Source organism: Mirounga leonina, unplaced genomic scaffold (assembly GCF_011800145.1).
Source record: "Mirounga leonina isolate KUSES-001 unplaced genomic scaffold, KU_Mleo_1.0 Mir_151, whole genome shotgun sequence".
Classification (NCBI taxonomy): domain Eukaryota; kingdom Metazoa; phylum Chordata; class Mammalia; order Carnivora; family Phocidae; genus Mirounga; species Mirounga leonina.
In genome coordinates, this window is record NW_023270377.1 from 52,723,913 (window position 1) to 52,749,681 (window position 25,769).

At 38.9% G+C, this 25,769-nt stretch overlaps 1 protein-coding gene across 8 annotated transcripts in view; it reads left to right on the top strand.

Moving 5' to 3' along the window:
• Positions 1 to 25,769, top strand: part of SESTD1 (SEC14 and spectrin domain containing 1) — a 151,131-nt gene that overhangs the window by 101,627 nt on the left and 23,735 nt on the right. For all 8 annotated transcript variants that reach the window (XM_035007629.1, XM_035007633.1, XM_035007632.1 and 5 more), the window contains 4 exons: positions 11,860 to 11,982; positions 21,625 to 21,819; positions 22,342 to 22,456; positions 23,911 to 24,070. In XM_035007629.1, coding sequence (XP_034863520.1) covers positions 11,860 to 11,982; positions 21,625 to 21,819; positions 22,342 to 22,456; positions 23,911 to 24,070 — 593 coding nt within the window. The remainder of the gene's footprint in view (positions 1 to 11,859; positions 11,983 to 21,624; positions 21,820 to 22,341; positions 22,457 to 23,910; positions 24,071 to 25,769) is intronic.

The window sequence follows — 25,769 nt, forward strand, 5'->3', positions numbered from 1 at the left end:
TCCATGCTGCAGCTGCTATATTTAAAAATTAGATTTTCATGGATTTCTAGGTGGGAGACAGTGCTACTTCATTGAAATATGCTGTCGTTATTCTCATTATTTACTGTGGCAGTAATTACAGCCAGCATTACAGATGTTATTTCTAGAATCATCCATGTGCTTTTCTTCCTTTGTACAAAGGAATCATAGATGCAAAATAGGATACACTCTGAGTTGTGTAAGGATACAGCTGGAAGCTGTGCTTCCAGTTGCCCCGATTCTTTCTTCAGGTCAGATGCTTGACATTTGCTTAACATGCCCTTCTGCCTGGTTTGACCCCACATTCTTCCAGATATTCTCTCATGAAGTCTTTAGAAATCAGCCTGGCTAGGAAACAATGTTGTATAGTCACATGCATTTTTGGCCTCTGCAGATATTTGTCATGGTAGATTTTAAGAGCACATCTCCAAGGTTATACTTTGCATATAAATGTAGCCATTTGAGGGGTCACATTGATATGGATTGGGCACAAAACTGCTTTTGCAGTAAGTTAATACTCAGATTGACTGAGCAAGATGTCCTGATTAAGATTAAGTTTTATAACCTAGTTTGGCAAACTCCCATTATTAATGCATTTAAATAGACTTGTTTACTGGGGCGTCAGCCTCAATTTGCATCATTTTTATTAGAAATAGTCATACAGGGGCGCCTGGGTGGCTCAGTTGTTAAGCGTCTGCCTTCAGCTCAGGTTATGATCCCAGGGTCCTGGGATCGAGCCCCACATCAGGCTCCCTGCTCCGCGGGAAGCCTGCTTCTCCCTCTTCCACTCCCCCTGCTTGTGTTCCCTCTCTCGCTGTGTCTCTGTGAAAAAAAAAGTCATACATTTACTGTGTCTACATTACTGATATTGCACACTAAGGAAAATTACTTTCAGCATACATTAAAACTATATGTGTACTTGACTATGAAACTGGTTTTTTGCACCAAGAGTATGTCTTTGCTTTATTGAAAATTTATTTTTCAATTTATGGCTCTTTGAAAGTTCCATGCTAATGAGTTGTTTTTCCCCAGGTATCATGATTTATATTAACCTGCTTCTTTTGTTTGTAGAATATTCTGAAGTCAAAGCTTAAATGTTTAAATAATATTTTAGGTTTTAAAAAATAAAATATAACACATTATTAATTAAAAACTTTTGAGATGCTTTTATTCCATCCTTAGTTTTAGAATTTAGATATTTCTAGTGAAATAATTATATTATTTAAAATACTTAGAAGCCGATGCGCCTAGTGGCGCAGTCCGTTAAGTGTCTGACTCTTGGTTTCTGCTCAGGTTGTGACCTCAGTGTTGTGAGATGTCGGCCTTCATGTTGAGCCAGAGTCTGCTTAAGACTTTCTCTCCCTCACCCTCTGCTCCTCCCCCCCACACTGTTGTGCTCTCTCTCTCAAGTATGTAAATCAGTAAATCTTTAAAAGAAATAAAATACTTAAAAGCCATTGTATATTTGTCTTTATATCTGTATTCATAATAAATAGCAATAAATGAGACTTGAGTTCCATAAAGGAAATGGAAAATGATTTCACAGTGTTTACATGAGCTTCCTTAAAGCTTATACTTTTTATTTCCATTTTTTCCCCCAAAGATTTTATTTATTTATTTGAGAGACAGAGAGAGAAACTATGAGCCAAGGTGGGGCAGAGGGAGAGGGAGAAGGAGAAGCAGACTCCCCACTGAGCGACAAGGGGCTCAGTTCCAGGACCCGAGATCACAACCTGAGCCAAAGACAGATGCTTAACTGACTGAGCCACTCAAGAGCCCTCACTTTTTATTTCCATTTTAAAAAGTGGAAATAAACTTTTACTTACTGTAAAATGCAGATGTGAGACAAACTTTATGAAGAGTGAATGGACACACATCAGTAAGAGAAAGGATAAAAACCAAATGGTCATTTCAGTAGATGCAGAAAAAGCATTTGACAAAGTACAACATCCATTCATGATAAAAATGCTCAACAAAGTAGGTCTAGAGGGAATATACCTCAACATAATGAAGGCCACATATTAAAAACCCATAACCAACATCTTACTCAAGTATGTGTGCTTTTACCCTAAGATCAGGAACCCCTACGGTCCAACAATCAGACTCCTGGGTATTTATCCAAAGAATATGCAAATGCTAATTCAGAGCGATATATACACACCTGTGTTGATTGTAGCTTTATTTACAATAGCCAAATTATGGGAAGAGCCCAAATGTACATCAACTGATGCATGTATAAAGAAGGTGTGGTGTATAGATATACACAATATATTACTACTCATCCATCAAAAAAAGAATGAACTCTTGCCATTTGCAACGACATGGATAGAGTTAGAGAGTATAATGCTAAAGCGAAATAAGTCAGAGAAAGACAAATAACATATGATTTCACTGGTATGTGGAATTTAAGAAACAAAACAAATGAGCAAAGGAGAAAAAAGCAAGTCAAGAAACAGACTTTTAACTGCAGAGAACAAAACTGATGGTTGCCAGGGCGGGTGGGGGGGTGCAAAGGGTGGTGGGAATTAAGGGGTACACTTACCATGATGAGCAGTGAATAGTGAATAGACAGAAGAAGCTATGCTTTTTACTTCAGAAAAGTGGGAAAAGCAAAGAGGCTAACAAATACTAATATTTATCTACTGTGCTAAGTGTCTTACATATAATGACTGGTATAATCCTCACAGCACCTTTGTATGGTGGGTAGCATTGACACCATTTTAAAGATGGACAGACCAAAGTCTGTCTGGTAGGAGCAGAACTAGAATTTAGAATTGGGACTCATGCCCAGTGCTTTCTCATGATTGTGAGAGTGATACTTTCCACAGACTAACAGAAATAGGATCCTACTACTCTGCCCTCCAAAGATAGCTAATACAAAAGATTATAGGGGAAGAGTAGGGATATTGAGGAGCCAACCCTTGTATTCCAAAGAGCACTTGACAACGAGGGGTTGCAGATGAATTTAGGACTGTGAACAGTTTAGCCAAGAGAATTAAAGCACTTAAGTCTATTCCAGTGAATCCAAAATAATACTTTGACATTTTTTTTGTTTTTAAGATTTTGCACTCTATTATTAAAACCTTGTAAAGAGAAAGTGGAAGCTGGGGCACCTGGGTGGCTCGGATGGTTAAGCGTCTGCCTTCGGCTCAGGTCATGATCCCAGGGTCCTGGGATCGAGCCCCGCATCGGGCTCCTGGCTCAGCAGGGAGCCTGCTTCTCTCTCTCCCTCTGCCTCTCTCCCTGCTCATGCTCTCTCTATCTCTGTGTCTCAAATGAATAAATAAAATCTTTAAAAAAAAACAAAAGGAAGTGGAAGCTGAGAATATATTAATAGTTAAGAAAGTAGAAGATAAGTGGGCAAAGAACATGAAGAGATAATTTACTAAAGATCATATACTTTTAGTAAGCAAACATTTGCACTATATTTGATCTGCTAATATTTAAAAATATACCTGGAGAGATTTCTGTTTTTCAATTTGGAAGAAGTTTTTTGAAAGCAGTAGTCAGTTTGTATACTTTGCAGAGGTTATTCTCAGTTAAAACTTTCATTACTTGGATGTTCATATAGAAAAAGGTGTTTTAGAGAACAATTTTATAATGTATACTAGCATTACATTGTCATTGAATTCAAGATCTCTACTGAAATCCTTCCTAGGAAAACAATACAGAATTAGAGAAAAAAAATACTATGTAGGAACTTCTGTCTCTACATATATCCTAAGTTTACATTTAGGGTGTGTGTATTTGTATATATGTGCATGTGTGTATATATATATTGTACATATATATAGTAGCTATTGTATATATACAAAAGTATATGTATATTTATGAATATATATATATGTATATAGGTTGGTTGATTAGTTAGTTGGTTAGACAGATATGAGGGCAGGAGGAAGGCAGGCAGGGTCAGCTTTCTTAAAAAAGAGGTTTACAACTACTGTAAATTGTAACTGTAGCCACATAGAAAATCATTATAGTTTTATAGCGTAATGTTAAGTGAAAAACACAGGATAGAAATTGCTTGTACGCATAAGAATTGGCTGTAGCCAATTTAAGCCAACTTAAATCTGGAGTAACATGAAAGTGCAATGCATGTGAAAAAATAATTGAAAGAAATACACATGATTTTTCCCTATGGTGTGGTACTTTTATATAACTATTAAAAATTCCATGAACTATTAGATTTTTATTTATTTATTTATTTATTTTAAAGATTTTATTTATTTGACAGAGAGAGACACAGTGAGAGAGGGAACACAAGCAGGGGGAGTGGGAGAGGGAGAAGCAGGCTTCCCGCGGAGCAGGGAGCCCGATGTGGGGCTCGATCCTAGAACCCCGGGATCATGACCTGAGCCGAAGGCAGAAGCCTAACGACTGAGCCACCCAGGCGCCCCAACTGTTAGATTTTTAGAGGAATATATTTTAACCTGATAATAATGGAAATGCAGCATGGGGCTGTAACACTTTGTTATAGTTCTGAGGTAAGCCTGTCTATCCACTGGGCCCTAGTAGTATGCTACGGACACACCCTCATTCACTTCTTAGGAGCTTTCCTAAGTTTACATTTAGGGCATAACCATACATCTGCTGTTGAATTCCTAATTCTGATTCCCCCAGATCTGTCCCATATGGATCTCATCACCTTATGCCTGAACTGTTAGACTGCTTCACAGACCTGGCAGAAGAAAAATGCCCGACGCTGCTCTGGCAAACCGTAGATCCTCACCTTACACCCTACTGCATGGTGCCAGTGGGACTTCAGATGGTCTGTGGCTCTGCATGTTTTAGTTCATCCTAAGACCCCTAGAGGGTGTTGCAGTAGTATAATTCTACAGTTAGTTTGTAATTTTTGAAGTGACAAAAGTAGCATTCATAATAGTTAATTACTTAATTCATTTAGTTTTATTAGTATTTTTTTATCTTCTTATCTCAAATCTTGTTCTAAGATTCACCTTCTTCTTCTTATTATTATTTTTTTAAATTTTATTGTTATGTTAGTCACCATATAATACATCATTAGTTTTTGATGTGGTGATCCATGATCCATTGTTTTCGTTTAACACCCAGTGCTCCATGTAGTACGTGCCCTCCTTAATACCCATCACCGGGCTAACCCATCCCCCCTCCACTCCTCCCCTCTAAAACCCTGTTTGTTTCTCAGAGTCCATAGTCTCTCATGGTTCATCTCTCCCTCCAATTCCGCCCCCCCCCATTTTCCCCTTCCTTCTCCTAGAGTCCTCCATGCTATTCCTTATGTTCCACAAATAAGTGAAACCATATGATAATTGACTTTCTCTGCTTGACTTATTTCACTTAGCATAATCTCCTCCAGTCCCATCCATGTTGATGTAAAAGTCGGGTATTCATCCTTTCTGATGGCTGAGTAATATTCCATTGTATATATGGACCACATCTTCTTTATCCATTCATCTGTTGAAGGGTATCTCGGCTCTTTCCACACTTTGGCTATTGTGAACATTGCTGCTATGAACATTGGGGTGCATATGGCCCTTCTTTTCACTACATCTGTGTCTTTGGGGTAAATACCCAGTAGTGCAATTGCTAGGTCATAGGGTAGCTCTATTTTTAAATTTTTGAGGAAACTCCACACTGTTTTCCAAAGTGGCTGTACCAACTTGGATTCCCACCAACAGTGTAAGAGGGTTCCCCTTTCTCCACAACCTCTCCAACATTTGTTGTTTCTTTCCCTGTCCATTTTTGCCATTCTAACTGGTGTAAGGTGGTATCTTAATGTGGTTTTGATTTGGATTTCCCTGATGGCTAATGATGATGAATATTTTTTCATGTGTCTGTTAGCCATTTGTATGTCTTCTTCGGAGAAGTGTCTTTTCATATCTTCCGCCCACTTTTTGACTTGATTATTTGTTTTTTGGGTGTTGAGTTTGAGAAGTTCTTTATAGATCTTAGATACCAGCCCTTTATCTGTAGTGTCATTTGCAAATATCTTCTCCCATTCTGTGGGTTGCCTCTTTGTTTTGTTGACTGTTTCCTTTGCTGTGCAGAAGCTTTTTATCTTGATGGAAGTCCCAAAAGTTCATTTTTGCTTTTGTTTCACTAGCTTTTGGAGATGTATCTTGAAAGAAGTTGCTGTGGCCGATGTCAAAGAGGTTACTGCCTGTGTTCTCCTCTAGGATTTTGATGGATTCCTGTCTCACATTAAGGTCTTTCATCCACTTGGAGTTTATCTTTGTGAATGGAGTTAGAGAATGGTCGAGTTTCATTCTTCTGCATGTGGCTGTCCAATTTTCCCAGCACCATTTATTGAAGAGACTGTCTTTTTTCCATTGCATGTTTTTTCCTGCTTTGTCAAAGATTATTTGACCATAGAGTTGTGGGTCCATATCTGGGTCTCTGTTCTGTTCCATTGGTCTGTATGTCTGTTTTTGTGCCAGTACCATGCTGTCTTGGTGATCACAGCTTTGTAATATAGCTTGAAATCGGGCAACGTGATGCCCCCAGCTTTGTTTTTCTTTTTCAACATTTCCTGGGCGATTCGGGGTCTTTTCTGATGCCATACAAATTTTAGGATTGTTTGTTCCAGCACTTTGAAAAATGTCATTGGAATTTTGATCGGGGTGGCATTGAAGGTATAGATTGCTTTGGGTAGCATAGACATTTTAACAATGTTTATTCTTCCGATCCATAAGCATGGAATATTTTTCCATCTTTTTGTGTCTTCTTCAGTTTCTTTCATGAGTATTTTGTAGTTCCTACAGTATATAGATCCTTTACCTCTTTGGTTAGGTTTATTCCGAGGTATCTTATGGTTTTTGGTGCTATTGTAAATGGAATCGTTTCTCTAATTTCTGTTTCTTTTTTTTTTTTTTTTAAAGATTTTATTTATTTATTTGAGAGAGAGGATGAGAGGAGAGAGAGAGCACATGAGAGGGGGGAGGGTCAGAGGGAGAAGCGGACTCCCAGCTGAGTAGGGAGCCTGATGCGGGACTCGATCCCGGGACTCCAGGATCATGACCTGAGCCGAAGGCAGTCGCTTAACCAACTGAGCCACCCAGGCGCCCTCTAATTTCTGTTTCTACAGTTGCGTTGTTAGTGTATAAGAAAGCAACTGATTTCTGTGCATTGATTTTGTATCCTGCCACATTACCGAATTGCTGGATGAGTTCTAGTAATTTGGGGGTGGAGTCTTTTGGGTTTTCCACATAAAGTATCATGTCGTCTGTGAAAAGAGAGAGTTTGACTTCTTCTTTGCCAATTTGAATACCTTTTATTTCTTTTTGTTGTCTGATTGCTGTTGCTAGGACTTCTAGTACTATGTTGAACAACAGTGGTGAGAGTGGGCACCCTTGACGTGTTCCTGATCTTAAGGGAAAGGCTCTCAGCTTTTCCCCATTGAGGATGATATTCGCTGTGGGTTTTTCATAGATGGGTTTTATGAACTTGAGGAATGTTCCCTCTATCCCTATACTCTGGAGAGTTTTAATCAGGAAAGGATGTTGTATTTTGTCAAATGCTTTTTCTGCATCAATTGAGAGGACCATATGGTTCTTCTCCCTCCCCTTATTAATGTGTTCTATCACATTGATTGATTTGCGAATGTTGAACCACCCTTGCATCCCGGGGATAAATCCCACTTGGTCGTGGTGGATGATCCTTTTAATGTATTGTTGGATCCGATTAGCTAGGATTTTGTTGAGGATTTTGGAATCCATATTCATCAGGGATATCAGTCTGAAATTCTCCTTTTTGATGGGGTCTTTGCCTGGTTTGGGGATTGCTGGCCTCATAGAATGAGTTTGGAAGTTTTCCTTCTGTTTCTATTTTTTGAAACAGCTTCAGGAGAATAGGTATTATTTCTTCTTTGAATGTATGTTAGAATTCCCCAGGGAATCCATCAGGCCCTGGACTCTTGTTTTTTGGGAGGTTTCTGATCACTGCTTCAATCTCTTTACTGGTTATTGGCCTATTCAGGTTGTCAATTTCTTCCTGTTTCAGTCTTGGCAGCTTATAGGTTTCCAGGAAGGCCTCCATTTCATCCAGATTGCTCAGTTTATTGGCATATAGTTGTTGATAATAATTTCTAATAATTGTTTCTATTTCCTTGGTGTTAGTCATGATCTCTCCCCTTTCATTCATAATTTTATTAATTTGGGTCCTTTCTCTTTTCTTTTGGATAAGTCTGGCCAGTGGTTTATCGATCTTACTAATTCTTTCAAAGAACCAACTTCTAGTTTCGTTGATCTGATCTGCTGTGTTTCTGGTTTCTAATTCGTTGATCTCTGCTTTAATTTTAATCATTTCTAATGTGTGGCTTAGGCATCGTTTGTTGCTTTTTCTCTAGTTCTTTAAGGTGTAGAGTTAGTTGGTGAATTCGGGATTTTTCTATTTTTTTGAGTGAGGCTTGGATGGCTATTTATTTCCCCCTTAGGACCGCCTTTGCAGTATCCCATAGGTTTTGGACCGATGTGTTTTCGTTCTCATTGATTTCCATGAATTGTTTGTTCTTCTTTCATTTCCTGGTTGACCCAAACATTCTTGAGCAGAGTGGTCTTTAGCTTCCAAGTGTTTGAATTTCTGCCAAATTTTTTCTTGTGATTGAGTTCCAGTTTTAAAGCATTGTGGTCTGAGAATATGCAGGGAATAATCTCAGTCTTTTGGTATCGGTTGAGACCTAATTTGTGACCCAGTATGTGGTCTATTCTGGAGAAAGTTCCATGTGCGCTCGAGAAGAATGAGTATTGTGTTGTTTTAGGGTGGAATGTTCTGTAAATATCTATGAGGTCCATCTGGTCCAATGTATCATTCAAAGCTCTTGTTTCCTTGTTGACTTTCTGCTTAGATGATCTGTCCATTGCTGAGAGTGGAGTATTGAGGTCTCCTACAATTAACATATTGTTATCAGTATGACTCTTTATTTTGGTTAACAGTTGGCTTATGTATATGGCTGCTCCCATGTTGGGGGCATAGATATTTACAATTGTTAGATCTTGTTGGATAGACCCTTTAAGAATGATATACTGTCCTTCTGTGTCTCTAATTACAGACTTTAGTTTAAAGTCTAATTTGTCTGATATAAGAATTGCTACCCCAGCTTTCTTTTAAGGTCCGCTGGCATGGAAGATGGATCTCCATCCCTTCACTTTCAGTCTGGATGTATCTTTAGGTTCAGAATGAGTCTCTTGTAGGCAGCATATGGATGGGTCCTGTCTTTTTATCCAATCTGCAGCCATGTACCGTTCTTTGGGAGCATTTTGGCCATTCATGTTGAGAGTGATTATTGAAAGATATGAATTAATTGTCATCATGTTGCCTGTGAAGACGTTGTTTTTATAGATTGTCCCTGTAAATTTCTGTTGTATATCACTCTTGGGGTCTTTCTCCTTTTATAGAACCCCCCTTAATATTTCTTGCAGGGTCGGCTTAGTGGTCACATAATTCTTTCAGTTTCTGCTGGTGTGGAAGCTCTGCATCTCTCCATCCATTCTGAATGACAACCTTGCTGGATAAAGTATTCTTGGCTGCATGTTCTTCTCATGTAGTACCCTGAATATGTCTTGCCAGGCCTTTCTGGCTTGCCAGGTCTCTGTGGATAGGTCTGACATTTTTCTGATGTTCCTCCCTCTTTACGTAAGGAATCTCTTCCCCCTAACAGCCCTTAAGATGGCTTCCTTGGTTCTAAGATTTGCAAGTTTTACTATGACATGCCGGTGTGTTGGCCTGTTTTCCTTGATCTTGGGAGGGGTCCTCTCTGCCTCTAGGACTCGAATGTTTGTTTCATTCCCCAGATTAGGGAAGTTCTCAGCTACGATTTGCTGAAATACATCTTCTAGTCCTCTCTCTCTCTCTCCACTCCCTCCGGGATTCCAATTATTCTGACATTGGAACGCTTCATGGTGTCACTTATTTCTCTAATTTTATTTTCATGGATTCTGAGTTGTTTTTCCCTGGCCTCCTCTTTTCCCTTTTTATCTATTCTATTGTCTTCCAGGTCACTTATTCGTTCTTCTGCCTCAGTTACCCTAGCTGTTAGATTATCTAGATTGGATTGGATCTCATTGATAGCATTTGTAAGTTCTGCCAATTCAGCTTTCATTTCTGCCCTTAGAGACTCTAGGTTGCCATTAATTGATTTCTCCATTCTAGCCATTGTCTTCACAATTGCTAGCCTGAATTCCATCTCCGACATCTTGGTTATATCTGCATCCATTTGTAAATCTGCAGCATAAGTCATAATCTCTGAGTCTTTTCTATTTTGGGGGCTCCTCCTCCTAGTCATTATGTTGATGGGTGTTTGAGGGAATGTATAGAGTCCAAATTATTGACCAGAACCCAAGCAAGATGCACCTGTTTTCTTGGGACCTTAGGGTTGCTGGCCTCTTGTTTTCCCAGCCTGTCTTCTGCAGGAGGGGCCTGCTGTGCTGTTACTCAGACAACCCTGTTTGGGCCGAGTTGCCCTGCGCCCCTGTGGCAGGAAATGGGCTCAGCTGGAATCAGTCTTTGGGGCTTTTGTTCTCTGGCGGCTTTCCACGTCTCTTCCGCGAGTCAGAGCAGAAGAGACCGTTTCTAACCCTCTGCCTCAGAGCAGAGAGACCGCAGTCTGTTCTTCAGTGAGCTCGCCAGGCCACACTGTCTCCGTTTCTGTCCGTGCTGCTGTAAACTGCAGCGTCCTGGGTTGTGCTGGACAACCACAGCGCTCCCAGTCCTGCCTCCAGGTCGGGGCACGTCTCTGCCCTTTGTACTTCTAAAACTGCCAGCCGCTCCCAGTTCGCAGGCACGACCCCACGGCTCCGGGTTTCCACCCCGGGGGCTGCCCTGAAGTCCTTTCCCTGCACTACTGGTCTGCGAGTCTGTGCCCGTCCCCAGCGCACGAGGCTATCACTCACCGGCGGTGTAGGATCCCCACGGCCAGGCTCCCTCCCGCTGCCGTTTATCCTCTGATATCTGCCCGCGGAATCACGGCTCCCTGCTTCGTACCAACCGCCTGCGATATTCTCTTTGTAGAGATCCAGATCTTCTTACATCTCAGGCTGGTTTCATGGGTGCTCAGAGTGGTCTGGTAGATATCCAGCTCAATTCCAGGGACCAGTTGAAATAGGGTCCCCTACTCTGCCCTCTTTCCTAGTCCCCCCTTTTATCAGTACTTTGAGAAGAACATTTGACTGTGAGTCCGGACACATGGCTTTTAGACCTAGGTTTTTAATAATGGATTATATTACTTTGGGCAAATCAGTTAATCTCTGAAATTGAGTTTTCTTAAGTGTTAGGTAAGAAATTTGACCAATGTCATTTCCAATGTCCCTTCCAATGCAAAATCGTATAGTTCTCTTATTTTCTTATCATCATAAGTTAATTTTTAATCCTCTTTTATGGGAGCATTCCAGATTTCTTTTAGCCTGACAGATGATCAGAGAGCTGAAAGCTTAAGGTGCTACAGTGTACATTCTTTCAAATTTTGCTTTTGGAAAAGTTGTCAGATTATAGCCACGTGGTTCGAAAAGAAACATTTATTGCCTTTATAATAGAATTTAAAGAATTTAAATTAAAAATGCTTGAGGAACTGGGGCACCTGGCACCTGGGTGGCTCAGTCGGTTAAGCGTCTGCCTTCAACTCAGGTCATGTTCTGGGGTCCTGAGATCGAGCCCCATCATCAGGCCCCATATCATTGGGCTCCCTGCTCAGCGGGGAGCCTGCTTCTCCCTCTGCCTGCTGCTTCCCCTGCTTGTGCTCTCTCTCTGTCAAATAAAGAAAAATTAAAAACTAAAAAAGATATTTGAGGAACTTTGGGAGGAGAAAACATTGAATGTTTGAAGAGCTTTTGATTATTTTAAGATTTTGGTCTCAACTTTCATTTATAGGTTGTGAACTGGCTTGAAGGGCCTGGATCAGAACAGCTACGAGCCCAGTGGGGGATTGGAGACTCCATCCGGGCCTCCCAGGCCCTACAGCAGAAACATGAAGAGATTGAGAGCCAGCACAGTGTGAGTGCGTTTCCTCTGCAAGTTACAGTGCTGTTATTACTGTGCGTAATGAGTAGCGTCTGTGGTGCTAAGGGATAAGTTGCCATAAACTTTGGTATAGGGACATAAAGTATAGTATGTTTAATATTTAAAGGCCATAAAGTACATTTTGACCATTTAGTATGTATTTATTGGAAGTTTGTTTTTGCTTTTCGCTCCAAAACAGTTTAATTACATATTTTATAGAAACAAAATTCATGTGAAACTTTAAAAATTACCATGACAGAATAAAGAGTGATAGTACAAAAATAGAACCTTCATCTGTAGTCCTGAGACAGAAATTATGATCCTTAAATCCTCAGAGGGAGGCCTGGGATGTCCCTGCTTTATTAGGGCTTGTATAGTACAATTAACGTCAGAATAGTTCCAGAATTGTTGTGTTAATCACAACTGATGGAGAGTGAGTGTAGAGGGTGCAGGATATCTTTCCATTCTTTGTGCGTTTAGGGGCTCCTACTTGTAACTGTGAAGGGGATGATCAAACAAATCCGTTATAAAATTAGAAAATAATCTATAGGCAGATTATAGATAATAATCGTTCAGGAGGGCTTAAAATTTAACAACTTGTGTATGGAGGAAGTTGATATATGTTAATAAGCTCTTGCTTTGTTAAAGTTAACTCTTCATTGTTGAGAAAGTGATCATCCACTTTGTGGATCAATTCGTTCATCCTTTTTCTCCCCCAAGTCATATTATTTCTGATGGTAATTTAAATAGGTTGACTAGAAAAGTGAAAAAGAAACAAATTCATTAATTTCTACCTCCTTAGATTATCTGGCTTAAAAAATTGATCAGTTTACACACACACGCACACGGCATTCAACCTTGCATATAATATGAAGAATGAAACATCTTTCCCATAAATAGGTAATAAAAGAAGCTAGCCTTCCCTTCCAAAAAACAAAAAAACAAAAAACAACACCACGTGATCAGAAGACACTCTGATTGGATTTATGTGTTAATTGGGGGGAAAAAAAATCGTGTGTTCAGGGATGAATATAACATGCGTCCTGATCACTAGGATCTAAATACAAGAGAACTGAGGGGAGAAGGAGAGAGAATCTTAACGCAGGCTCCATGCCCACTGCAGAGCCCCATGCGCTACTTGATCTCAAAACCCTGAGATCATGACCTGAGCCGAGATCAAGAGTTGGGTATTTAACTGACTGAGCCACCCGAGCACTCCAGTACTTGTAAGAGTTTAAAAATGAAATCCTGTAATTGAAAAAAATCTGTATATTTTATTCATTTCACAGGGTCCAACATAATGTTTTTTCCTTTTATGCTAAAAAAACATACTGAATAATTTGTATTTAACTTATAACCCCTTTTCTGAGGTTGTAATCTTTCAATGTTCTTGGTACTTTTTATTTTTATTTTTTTAATTTTAATTTTATTTATTTTTTTAGAGAGGGAGGGAGGGGCAGAGGGAAAAGGAGAGAGAGAATTTTTTTTTTTTTTTAAGATTTTATTTAAGGGGCACCTGGGTAGCTCAGTCGGTTAAATGTAGGCCTTGGGCTCAGGTCATGATCCCAGGGCCCTGGAATCAAGCCCCATGTCAGGCTCTCTGCTCAGTGGGGAGCCTGTTTCTCCCTCTCCTTCTGCCTGCCTCTCTCTCTCTCTCTCTGTCAAATAAATTTTAAAAAAATCTTTAAAAGGGGCGCCTGGGTGGCTCAGTTGGTTAAGCAATTGCCTTCAGCTCAGGTCATGATCCTGGAGTCCCAGGATCGAGTCTCACATCAGGTTCCCCAGTCAGTGGGGAGTCTTCTTCTCCCTCTGACCCTCTCCCCTCTCATGCTCTCTCTCACTCTCTTTCTCTCAAATAAATAAATAAAATCTTTAAAAAAAAAAAAATCTTTAAGGATTTTGGGGCGCCTGAGTGGCTCAGTCGTTAAGCGTTTGCCTTCATCTCAGGTCATGATCCAGGGTCCTGGGATCCAGCCCCACATCAGGCTCCCCGCTCCGGGGGAAGCCTGTTCTCCCTCTCCCACTCCCTCTGTTTGTGTTCCCTCTCTCGCTGTGTCTTTCTCTGCCAAAAAATAAATAAAATCTTTCAAAAAAATTTAAAAAAATCTTTAAAGATTTTATTTATTTGAGAGAGAATGCGTGCACACATCACGCAAGGAGGGTGGAGAAGGGCAGAGGGAGAGGATCTCAAGCAGACTCCGCGCTCAGCATGCCACAGGGCTCCATCTCACGACCCTGAGATCAGGACCTGAATCAGAACCGAGAGTTGGAGTTTAACCTACTGAGCCACCCAGGCGCCCCTCTTGGTACTTTTTAAATAACTTAATTCTGTTGATATTTTTGATATTGACTGTGACTTATTTGAACCCTGTGGATTGTTCTGGAGCATGTTACTATAGGATAACTATATCCTATATTTTGTACCCCCCCTTTTTTTTTTTTGTTAAAGATTGTATTTATTTATTTGTCAGAGAGAGAATGAGAGAGAGAGAGAACGTGCACAAGCGTACACAAGCAGGGGAGTGGCAGGCAGAGGGAGAAGCAGGCTCCACACTGAGCAAGGACCCTGATGTGGATGGGACTCAGTCCCAGGACCCTGGGATCATGACCTGAGCTGAAGGCAGACACTTAATCAACTGAGCCACCCAGGCGTCCCACCCTTTTTGGTTCTTGGAAACAGTATTTGCTATAAAACATTCTAGATTTTTCTAGAGGATTTAGTTATGAAAGTATCTCCAAAGTCCTTTAAATAAAGATATGTGACACATGAGGGTCCTAAAGACAGGATTTATCTATATTTTACTATTTTTTAAAGATATCAAGAGGAGTAATTATACTTTGAAGTTGTATTATATACCTATTATAAAGAAGTTCACAGAAGGAATTGAAAAGCACATTTTATTTATTTATTTTTTTTTTATAAGCTCAGATATTAGGGACTAAAATCTTTTTTTTTATTATGTTATGTTAATCACCATACATTACATCATTAGTTTTTGATGTAGTGTTCCATGATTCATTGTTTGCGTATAACACCCAGTGCTCCTCCATTCAATATGTGCCCTCCTTAATACCCATCACCAGGCTAACCCATCCCCCCACCCCCTCCCCTCTAGAACCCTCAGTTTGTTTCTCAGAGTCCATAGTCTCATGGTTCGTCTCCCCCTCTGATTACCCCCCTTCATTTTTCCCTTCCTGCTATCTTTTTTGTTTTTTTTAACATATAATGTATTATTTGTTTCAGAGGTACAGAAAAGCACATTTTATATTGCATATAGTATGGATGACATTACAAATTGTATACATAGAGATTCTTGTGTTTAGATTTTTATTTTTGTATTTTTATTGATAAAGTTTAAAAATCAGTTTATTTTACTTATTTTTTTAAACATTTTTTTATTTGAGAGAGAGAGCGAGAGAGAGAGAGACAGCACAAGCCGGGGGTGCAGCAGAGGGAGAGGGAGAAGCAGACTCCAGGGTGTCTGGATGATGTGGGACTCCATCCCAGGACCCTAAAATCATGACCTGAGCCAAAGGCAGATGCTTAACCAACTGGGCCACCCAGGTGCTCCTAAAAATTAATTTAAAGGAAAAAAGAGTTTATGGAAAGTTCTGTGTGCTTAAGTTTACTTATAATGTGAAATCAGTATAAAATTTCAGAACTTTTGAATTGGAAAGGATCTTTAAGATTCTTCTAATACCATCACCTGATTTTTTTTTTTTAAAGATTTTATTTATTTATGTGACAGAGACACAGCGAGAGAGGGAACACAAGCAGCGGGAGTGGGAGAGGGAGAGGGAGAAGCAGGCTTCCTGCGGAGCAGGGAGCCTGACGCGGGGCTCGATCCCAGGACCCTGAGATCATGACCTGAGCTGAAGGCAGATGCTTAACGACTGAGCCACCCAGGCACCCCAACTATCACCTTATTTTTATACATGAACAAACTGAGAGAGAACATTTTTCGATCACTGGATAGCTGGACAAGGGTTGAAACACCAGTCTCTTCATACTCATGAAATTCTTTTTCCCCTCTCTATATCTCTGTATTTCTGTCTCTCTCCCTTTCTATATTTTTCTCTGTCTGTCTCACTCGCTTACTAGCTCGCTCTCAGAGAAAGCTAAATTTCGTGGATGTGCTTAAGATAACAGCATTTTTTTCATTCCTATTCTCTTAATACTTGAGGACATATGCTCATATGTGGATGTTTGCATTCAGGGACATAGTGCTCAAAGAAAAGAAACATTGATGACTTACGGATTTCATTTCTTTAAATGATGTATGTTAGTTTCAAAATTGGAAGGTGGGGACAAATTGGATGGGAGTATAGAAGAAACAGAATTGGTCATGAGTTGATAGTTATTGAAGATGGATGACACATGGGGTTCATTATACTGTTCTTTCCACTTTTGAATAGTTTGAAATTTTTCATTCTACAAGGTTTACAAATGAGAATTGCACTGTTTTAACCAATAGGTGGCACTACATTGTCACCTTGAGAATAGGTTGATGCAGGATGAGTATATTAGCTTATGATGTTCTAATATTTTATTAAAAGCTTTCTTTTCTCTTTGTAAATAAGAGTCAACACTTTAAAGCATATGTTGGAGTTGTTCAGGTCTTAGTGAAATTATGACAAATTTCTAGTGTGTTGATTGCTTAATAGGGATAGAAATTAACATACCATTTTGTATTAAATCACTGTCAAGTATTAAATTTTAGATTCTTCATAAAAGCATAATTCATAAAACTAAAAAATTTCCCAAATTTATTAGAATATTTAGTATTAATATGCAGAAAATGAGAATCTTAGTAATATGTAGTTCTTTGTCAAGGAGTGTCATAAAGTTTGTTTTTTTAATACGAGGTAAGCACAACAAAAAATATCAGAGGTAGAAGAAAATGATTATACTTAAAATACATTTTAAAGTGTTTTAGTTCAGTAATCTTATTTTATCTTTTGGGTTGAGGTAGGTGTTGTTAGGAAAAACACATCATAGGAATGTGCAGAAGTATAAATCTCTGAAGCTTTAGGATTCCATTCATATATCTCCCATCTCACAATGTTGACTTTTGGTCTTCAAAGAGAACACTGTTGTGTTATGCCTAATAGTAAGCAGCAAAACAGACGTACATGAAGAGTCAGCACCTATCTCACCAACATACTACCTTTAATTAAGTGAGCTGGCAGTGTTTCTTTCCTCCTAGATTGGGATTCCTGTTTCTTGGTTTAAGTATAAATACCCATTACTTCACCAGCTGTGCATCACCACCAGTTCCCGCATGATTCCAGTGTCAATACTGATGACTACCTCTGTCTTAGTATGTGAGCATTCAAGCTCATCTTACCTACCATCTAATTCTAAATTACATGTCTTGGAATTGATTTTTTTTTTTCTATGCAGTTAAATGTTCATAAAAGGTGGGCCAGAGGATGGCCAAAACTGAACTGAATGCAGCCTATTCGCCTAAGGTTCTATAAATTTTATATTCTCCTATTTCCTAGGAAGAAACATTTTGATTAATTTGAAGAGAGAGAGAGAGAGTGTGTGTGTGTGTGTGTGTGTGTCTGTGCATGCCAGATTTTTTTTTCCTTACATCTCAGGGAGACCGATTATTTCTTTAGGACAACCTCAGTTCCTAATGTGAGTTTCTTTAATTTAAAGTGTTAATTTCAAGAAAAATACTGGTTCTTAAATTGTTTGCATCCTTGTCCTGGTTACTAGGGCCTTTATTTTACAGATTAAGATTAGGAAAAAATCAATTCTAGGATGGTTGTTCTTAAACCTTAGTGGTCCTAGAAGTCACCTGAAGTGATTGTTAAACTGCCTGTTGCAGAGCCATATGCCCACAGACTCTGATTTAGTAGGTCAGGGGTGGAGCTTAGGTATTTTTAGTAAGCACCCCTGGTAAAATGATATAGATCGTTCTTACTGTAAAACATAGTGACCCTGGATGCTAATCCTTTAGTCTGCTATTTTTCTCTGAATCATGACTGTTACTTCTTCAAAGAATTGGATCTATTTATTTAGAGCATTAACTAAATTTATAAGTACTTTGGGAAGACTATGAAATCCCTTTCTATTTTAGAACACTAATGTGATATTTTTCTCAAGTTGTATTTTCTGCTTTAAATCCATCTCCATTAACCTTTATAATCACTCTATGTTTCAAAAGTATTTTACAGATAATATTATGTGATTAATTTATACAATAACCAGTAAGATAGATAAGACAGATAATATCATCACTGTTGTACAGAACAGGGCTTCTCAATCTTGGCCCTATGATACTTTGGGCCAGGTAGATCTTTGGTGTAGGGGCTGTCCTGTGCATTATAGGGTAATTTAGCTGCATCACTGGCCTCTACCCACTAGATGCATTAGCATTGTGCCCTCCCAGTTGTGACAGCCAAAAATGTCTCTGAATATTGCAAAATATTCCCTCTGAAGCAAAATAGCCCCCAGTTGAAAATCACTGCTATAAAGAAACAGGTTCTGAGAGATAAGTGACTTAATGAAGATGACACCCTTTGTAAGGAGAAAAGACTTTGAGTTCGTCTTTCAAATCCATTGTTCTTTTCTCTACATCTGACTACATTGTCTGTATAATAATATTGAGAGATTTCATAGTAGTTCAAGCAATAAAACAATATGACAAATTAGAGAAACCCAAGTTTTAGGTACAGGCCACAAGAGTAGACCACATTTAGAGCAGTTCCTGTTACCTACTTAATTTAATGTCGGCTAATCTACAATGTCTGACGTAAAGTGTTTTATATGTTCATTCAGTACATATTAACTGAGCACATACTAAATGTCACATGTTGTTCTAGGCTCTTGGTATATTAGCACTGTCTTATAATATGGAACTTAAATTCATATTGGGAAAGAGGGAGTGGAGAGCAGGTAAGGCAGTGCTTTTAGGAAAGGCTTCTCTGAGGAGATCACATTTAATCAGAAACCTTGAAATGATATGAAGGAGTAATTCAAGCAAAAGGCAGCTCAGATTGAGGACACAGAAGTAAAAACACTGTAGGTTGGAGCTTACTTGCCATTGCAAAGGAACAGCAGGTATGTTGGTGGTGGTGCAGTGCAGTGAGCAAGGTAAGGAGTCACATAAAACAACGTTTCTGAGAGTCAGGGGCCAAATCATGTCCATTTAGCCCACAAAAGGGAGTGGACATTTATTTTATTTTTTTTTTAAATATTTATTTGTCAGAGAGAGAGAGCACAAGTGGGGGGAGCGGCAGGCAGAGGGAGAAGCAGACTCCCCGATGAGCAGGGAACCCAATGTGGAGCTCGATCCCAGGACCCTGGGATCATGACCTGAGCTGGAGACAACACTTAACTGACTGAGCCACCCAGGCACCCCTTGACATTTATTTTAAATGTTACATGAAATCATTGGAGGGATTTTTGAGCAGAGAACTGATTTATGTTTTTAAAAGGTCTCTGGCTACCATATGGAAAATAAGGACTAGGGACAAACAACAAAACAGAAGACAGGAGACTAATAGAATGAAGGCAGTAGATGTAATGAGAAGTTGTCAGATTCCTTAGGTTGAGCCAGCAAGACTTGCTCTTAGAAAAATCAGGTGTTTGGCTTTAGCCACTCTTAAGTTGGGGAACACTGGGAGAGAAGCAGCTTGGGAGCTACAGAATGAGTAGCTTCGGGGACAGGGTAAATTTTAGATGTCTAATATTCATCCAAATGGAGATAGTGAGTAGACACTTGGGTATCACTGTTGAGTTCAGGGAAGGGGACAAGGTGAGGATATTAATGTGGGAATTATCAGCATATAGATGTTATTTAAAGGCATGAGACTAGATGAACTCATCCAAGCCCAAAGAGTATTGATTCAGAAGAAAAGAGCCTTTGGAAAGCTGAACCCCAGGTCACTCCTAAACTTAGAGGTCAGGAAGCAGAAGGAGGGCCAGCAGAGCTGTTGTGTCTGAGGGAAGAATAGAGAAAGGCATTTCAAGGAGGAAGTGGTTGCTTTTGTGAAACGCAACTGAAAGGCCCAAATAAGATAAAGACTGAGAATTTGCTAAGAGCAGGAAGGACAAAATCCTGATTAGAATGGGTTAAAAAGAGAATGGGGAATAGAAGATAGAATTTGTATAGGGTACTCCTTTAAGGGATGGTCTTGGTCTTGATAATTGAAGTTTAATTTATGTAGAGTAATATATGTTACATAAAATACACATCTTAAGTGTATATTTTGTTTTTTAATATAAGATACTGCAGCTTATTTGTATGCTGGTGGATATAATCCAGTTGAAAAGAATGAATTGATGATGTGAGAGAGAAGATAAGTGCAAGGGCAAAGCCTTGTGTAGGCAACAGAGGACAGAGATAGCGCAAGTGATGTGGCTGCCTGAGAAACGGGGACAGTTCATCTGCTATTTTAGTGGCGAGGGCAAAGCGTAGGGCTGCAGAAAGAGGGAGGGTCACAGATTTGTCGGTGAGAAGATGAGAGTTCTCTTCTGATTGCTTCCTATTGAATTAAGTTAGATTTTTGGCTGAGAATGAAGAGGGGGAAAGGGAGTTGAGATTTAAGGAGTGAAGAAAACAAATAATCATGAGAGAGTGGGGAAAATGAATTGACTAGAGAAATGTAATAGGATTGCTGAAGGCCTATTTGAGGTTATTTATATACACTTTATATATTTTTATATGGAGAGAGTCTATATATTTATATGTACTATAACTTTTAAAAGACAGCTGTTTGCATTGTTGTTACTATCCAAGCATGTTGCTACTCTGGTGTAGGTATACAGTAGGCAGAGAAACCAGGTCTGAGGTCTTGACAGGTGGATTGGATGGAAGGAAGAGAGCAGGGCATGAGCATGGGTTGTGCTCTGAGAGGTGATTCTAGCCTCTGACCAAAGATAGAAGTGAGGGCGTGAGACTCTTCAGTGCTGGACCATGAAGCAGCAGGTCAGTGGATTGGGCGATCTCATCGGGTTGGAGGAGTGAGTGTCCTAAAGTGTGTGAATGAGAGAGTCGGTAGCTGGGGACTGGAGAATGAGATTCTTGAAGATCTGGGAGCTGTATAGTAATACATGATTATGACAAGAATTCACATGTGCTGGAGTAGGTAGCTGAGGTAGGGTGGGGACAGGATGGTTGCAAGTGAGAGAGGGAATTGGTACAGAGTTAAGAGTGCTGCGTGGATGCGTACATGGTGGGGGTCGGTGGGAAGGCTGGCCCAAAGAGGAGGGCCATGACCTTTGTCAAACTCCCCGGAAGAGAGTGCTTAATGGGAAAGGTTTGGAAGGATGTCATCCAAGAGCATGCACTTTAAAGGAGATGTGGGTTTTGAGAGAGAGGGAGAAATGGTCTGGTAATAATTTTCTCTAAGGATGGACAGGTTTCAGGTAGAACAAGAAAGGAAAGGAAACATTTAGAGACCAGGATGAAGATATACGATAGATATTGATGTTGACAAGAGTGAGTTCTGGGGGTCATGTGCAAGGATTTGGGGGTTGAGGGCTTCTCATCCTCACTTTAAGTAATTTTTGCCTTACAAAATTATCATAAATGTTACTTAGTTTATCTGGAGGAATTATAAAATGTAATGTAGTTCTTCAGGAGCCAATTTGATCCTTAATTTACAACATGTCTGTTACAGGAATGGTTTGCAGTGTATGTGGAACTTAATCAGCAAATTGCAGCACTCTTAAATGCTGGGGATGAGGAAGATCTTGTAGAACTGAAGTCACTGCAGCAACAACTTAGTGATGTTTGCTATCGACAGGCCAGTCAGCTGGAATTTAGGCAGAATCTCTTACAAGCAGCTCTTGAATTTCATGGTGTTGCCCAAGATGTAAGTGTACTCTGATTGCTTTTCTGTTCTTCAAATGATCTGAACACTTATCTGCACATAAATTTTGCAGGTTTGCATGTCTCCTAATTATTTTTCTGGAACAATAAAATAATTTACTTGTGGGGAGATGATAAAAGTCTTTGATTTTTTTTAATTTTCATTTTTAAGTCATTTTGCATGCAACTAAACCTTTTTTGTCTAAATAGTGTACCAACCTAGTAGATGTATTTCATTTTGATTGTTTCTCTGTTTATGCTTTATAACATAGATTGAAATGGAAGATTCAGTACTTTCTTATATTCTGCTGACCTGGATATAAATCTTCGTTTTCCTGGTGCATGCATCTATTTGTTCTGTCTTTTCAGATAACATGTATTCTAATTATTAGTCCTTGTCTTTTAACAGCATAGTCTTTTTCAAGTGTAATTGTGATAACCTCATTAGATGTAAACCTCATTAATCATTAAACACTTTAGATGCTGATTACATCAGGGTTATCTCTTTGGTGTCCCTCTGCTTTAGTTGTCTCAGCAGTTGGATGGCTTATTAGGGATGTTGTGCGTAGATGTAGCACCAGCTGATGGAGCATCGATTCAGCAGACTTTAAAACTGCTTGAAGAGAAGCTGAAAAGTGTTGGTAAGCAGATTTTAAAAATGCTGAAACATAAGGGTTCCTTTTTTTAGAAATATCATTACTATTGTTAGACAAGTCAACTTATACTGAACTAATTATAATTATTTATAGGAAACACAGGAAAAATTAGTATAAAATAGGTTTTATTCCCTTGAAGGGTGTAATACGTGCTAAAATGTTTATTTTTCATTGATAGTCAGTCATCCTTCCTTCATTGGGCCTTTAGCCTTTCTTCTTTATCCAGCTATATCTACAGGTGCTATGTCTTGCATATACTATGAACAGTTATTTATAGTGCATGCATAAGCTGTAATTAGCTGTGAAGTGTTCTGTGGTAAATCCTGTATGCCCCAAACTGTGTTTTATGCAATGATTTTTGTTGTTGCTATATCCTAACCTTGTGAATAAATAGTCGGTTTGGTTCTGTGCATTTGTTTCTCCAAATTGGGAATATTGCCAAGGTTACCTACTCTCCCAAGGGGAGGATGATCCCATTTCACTTGACACCAAGGCCTTTTACATTTTACTACAGTAGGAAGGAGATACAGTGAATTTCCTTAGGTCATGACTGGAGAGGGGAGATAGTGGATGTACAAATGGGAACGGAGGGTTGTTCTGGGTAGGATAGGAGGGCAAAGGGAAATGGAGGCCAGGAAGCAGAAAGCTAAGTAAGACAGATTTAGTAGAAAGTGGTGACACGTGATTGAACCAAATTAATTAATTATTGAAAAGGATTTGAGGGAATGCATTTGAAAAATCATATTTGTATGGGTATTTTACTTGTTAGCAGCCTTTGTTATTTTAACACATAGGCATAATACGTATTTTGTAATTAATTTGCCAAATGCAGTTTATTTCAAAGCATCAGAAGTTTTCTAGAGCCATACTTCTCCTTTAAAAAAGAAAAGAAGAATTCATGTGTGCTTGTCTGGTTTGGAATACTGTAAATCTATCCTAAATATTGCTTTTCGTTAGGTGTAAGCTGGAAGATGCCTGAACTCAAAATATTCAGCATCCTTTTTCAGTGATAATGCATTGCTTGAATGCTTTGAAGTTTTGTAACTCTTATACGTTATTTTGAACAAAATGTTTGCCTTGTTCTAAAAATTGGACTACATAAAAGCACAAAGGAAACAAATTGAAAAATATTACTAGCCAAAATAGAAATTTTCACACTTTCTTCCTGCTTTCAGTTTTCAAAAATAATTATCATCAGTGGAAATTAACCTTTAGGAAATTCTCTTTAGGCAGAATTTGGCATGAGAAGGGAGCTCAATTGAAACCACATTTAAGGGTTTTATTGCTTGAAGTGTTCAGAGAACCCCATCCCAAGATAGTTTAATGTACAAAGCTGTCGTGCTTGGAATCCAAGTACAATATCTGCTGAGAGGATTTACTTGAGGGAGGGAAAGCACCTCCTTTGTTTAAGAGATTAAATCTAGGAACTTTTGTTTTAGATGTAGGATTACAAGGTTTGCGTGAAAAAGGTCAAGGACTTCTGGATCAGATCTCCAATCAGGCATCCTGGGCCTATGGAAAGGATGTAACCATTGAAAATAAAGAAAATGTGGACCACATACAAGGAGTGATGGAAGATATGCAGCTTAGGAAACAAAGGCAAAGTTTGACTGTTAATGTTAATTTTTGCTAAAATAACATAATAAAATGAGAAGTGATAAAATTTGTTTTCCATACAAAATAGAAGTTCTAACCTGTTAATATAGTAGGCATGTAGTAGGTTTTGGTGAGTGTAATTATTGTATATAATTGTACTAACAAATAATGACAATTTGTTCAACTAATGTTACTTCTCCCCTTTTTAATTCAGTGGTAAAATTTCATTTGCACCCAAATACTTGGTATTCCATGTCTCCAGTATAGCCTATGACTCTTTCATCTTTTAAGAAAACCCTTTTTCTCCTTTTTGGAGAATTTTGCTTTTCCATTTTCATTTGGTTTAGAGTTGCTATTAAATGTGTCATCTACATAGATCAGTTTCTTCATCTAAACTTCTGACTCACAAATTGTCACGCATTCTTTGTACTCGTATTTGCTCTGAAAGGATTAGACAATAGACTCTGGGTAAGAGGCTATTTAGTTTTATTTTGTATAGAGGCAGGAATTTACAGGATTCTTTGAAAATTCAATTTGCAGTAGCAACTGAGAGAGCATTACAAAGTAAAGGATTAAATTAATATATGAAAGTATATACAGTGTAGCATGGTTGTATGAAATTTTTGCACACTTAGAAATTTTAAGGTATCAGCAAAACCTCACAAATTATCTCTGTGTCACAGAGAAAATACTCATTAGGCAGAAGTTCCTTCTAGCCTCACCTGCAAACTTAACCCATTTCATTATTTTATTCTAATCACAAAGGATGCTATAGCTCTGTTCTTAATAAGCCAAGTTTACCCTCATGTCTTCCCTGTCTACTCTCGTTCTCTACTCTGATCTCTGCCTCTCATTTAAATGCTTAAGTCTCTCATTTAAAAAAAAAATTACACACATGCATATACTTTCCTCTTCAGCCCTTTCTTTGTCTTCTAGCCCTAGAATTCTCTTTCCTGACAGCTAAGTCATTTGAGGGTCTAATCTACACTCATACTATTTCCTCCCTGCCTCCCATTTACTTTTCAACCCTCCTCAGTCTGACTTCTGCCTTCACCATTTCACTGAACTTGCTCTTACTGATGTCACCAGTGACTTTGTAATTACCATGTAATAAATACTTGATCTTGCTCAAAATCCAGGGAGTACTTTTGGTCTTCATATTGCTTGATCACGCTGAGTAGCATTGGACACAACCGACTTTTTCTTCTTGAAACTAGCTGACAACTTTGTCTTTTGAAAACACCCTCATGATCCTGGCATTCTGTTTCTTCTTAGTTTTCTTCACTGGTTTCTTGTCCTCTAGCTAACTTCACTGCTTTCAGGGTTTGTTTTGAGGCCAAGTCCTCTTATTCTATGTGTTCTCCCTGGACAGTTTCACTACTTGAATGACTTTCTTTTATTTGATTGTGATTGAGTATTTATGGTTCTGACCCAGACTCCTGTCCTATGCTTTGAACCCATAATTACACTTGGCCTACTAGTATCTCTGGGTGGATGCCCCACACATTCCTGAAACCTAGTATGTCCAGATACTTGCTCTTCTCTTTTAATTTCCTATCTAGGTTAAAGTTACCATTAGCTACCAAATTTGGAATTTATCCTAAAATCATACTCTTCCTCATCCTGTATAGCCTGATCAAATATCTTAAGTTTTGCTGTCTCTGAATCCTGAACATTTTCTATTTAAGATCTTCTCTCTTAC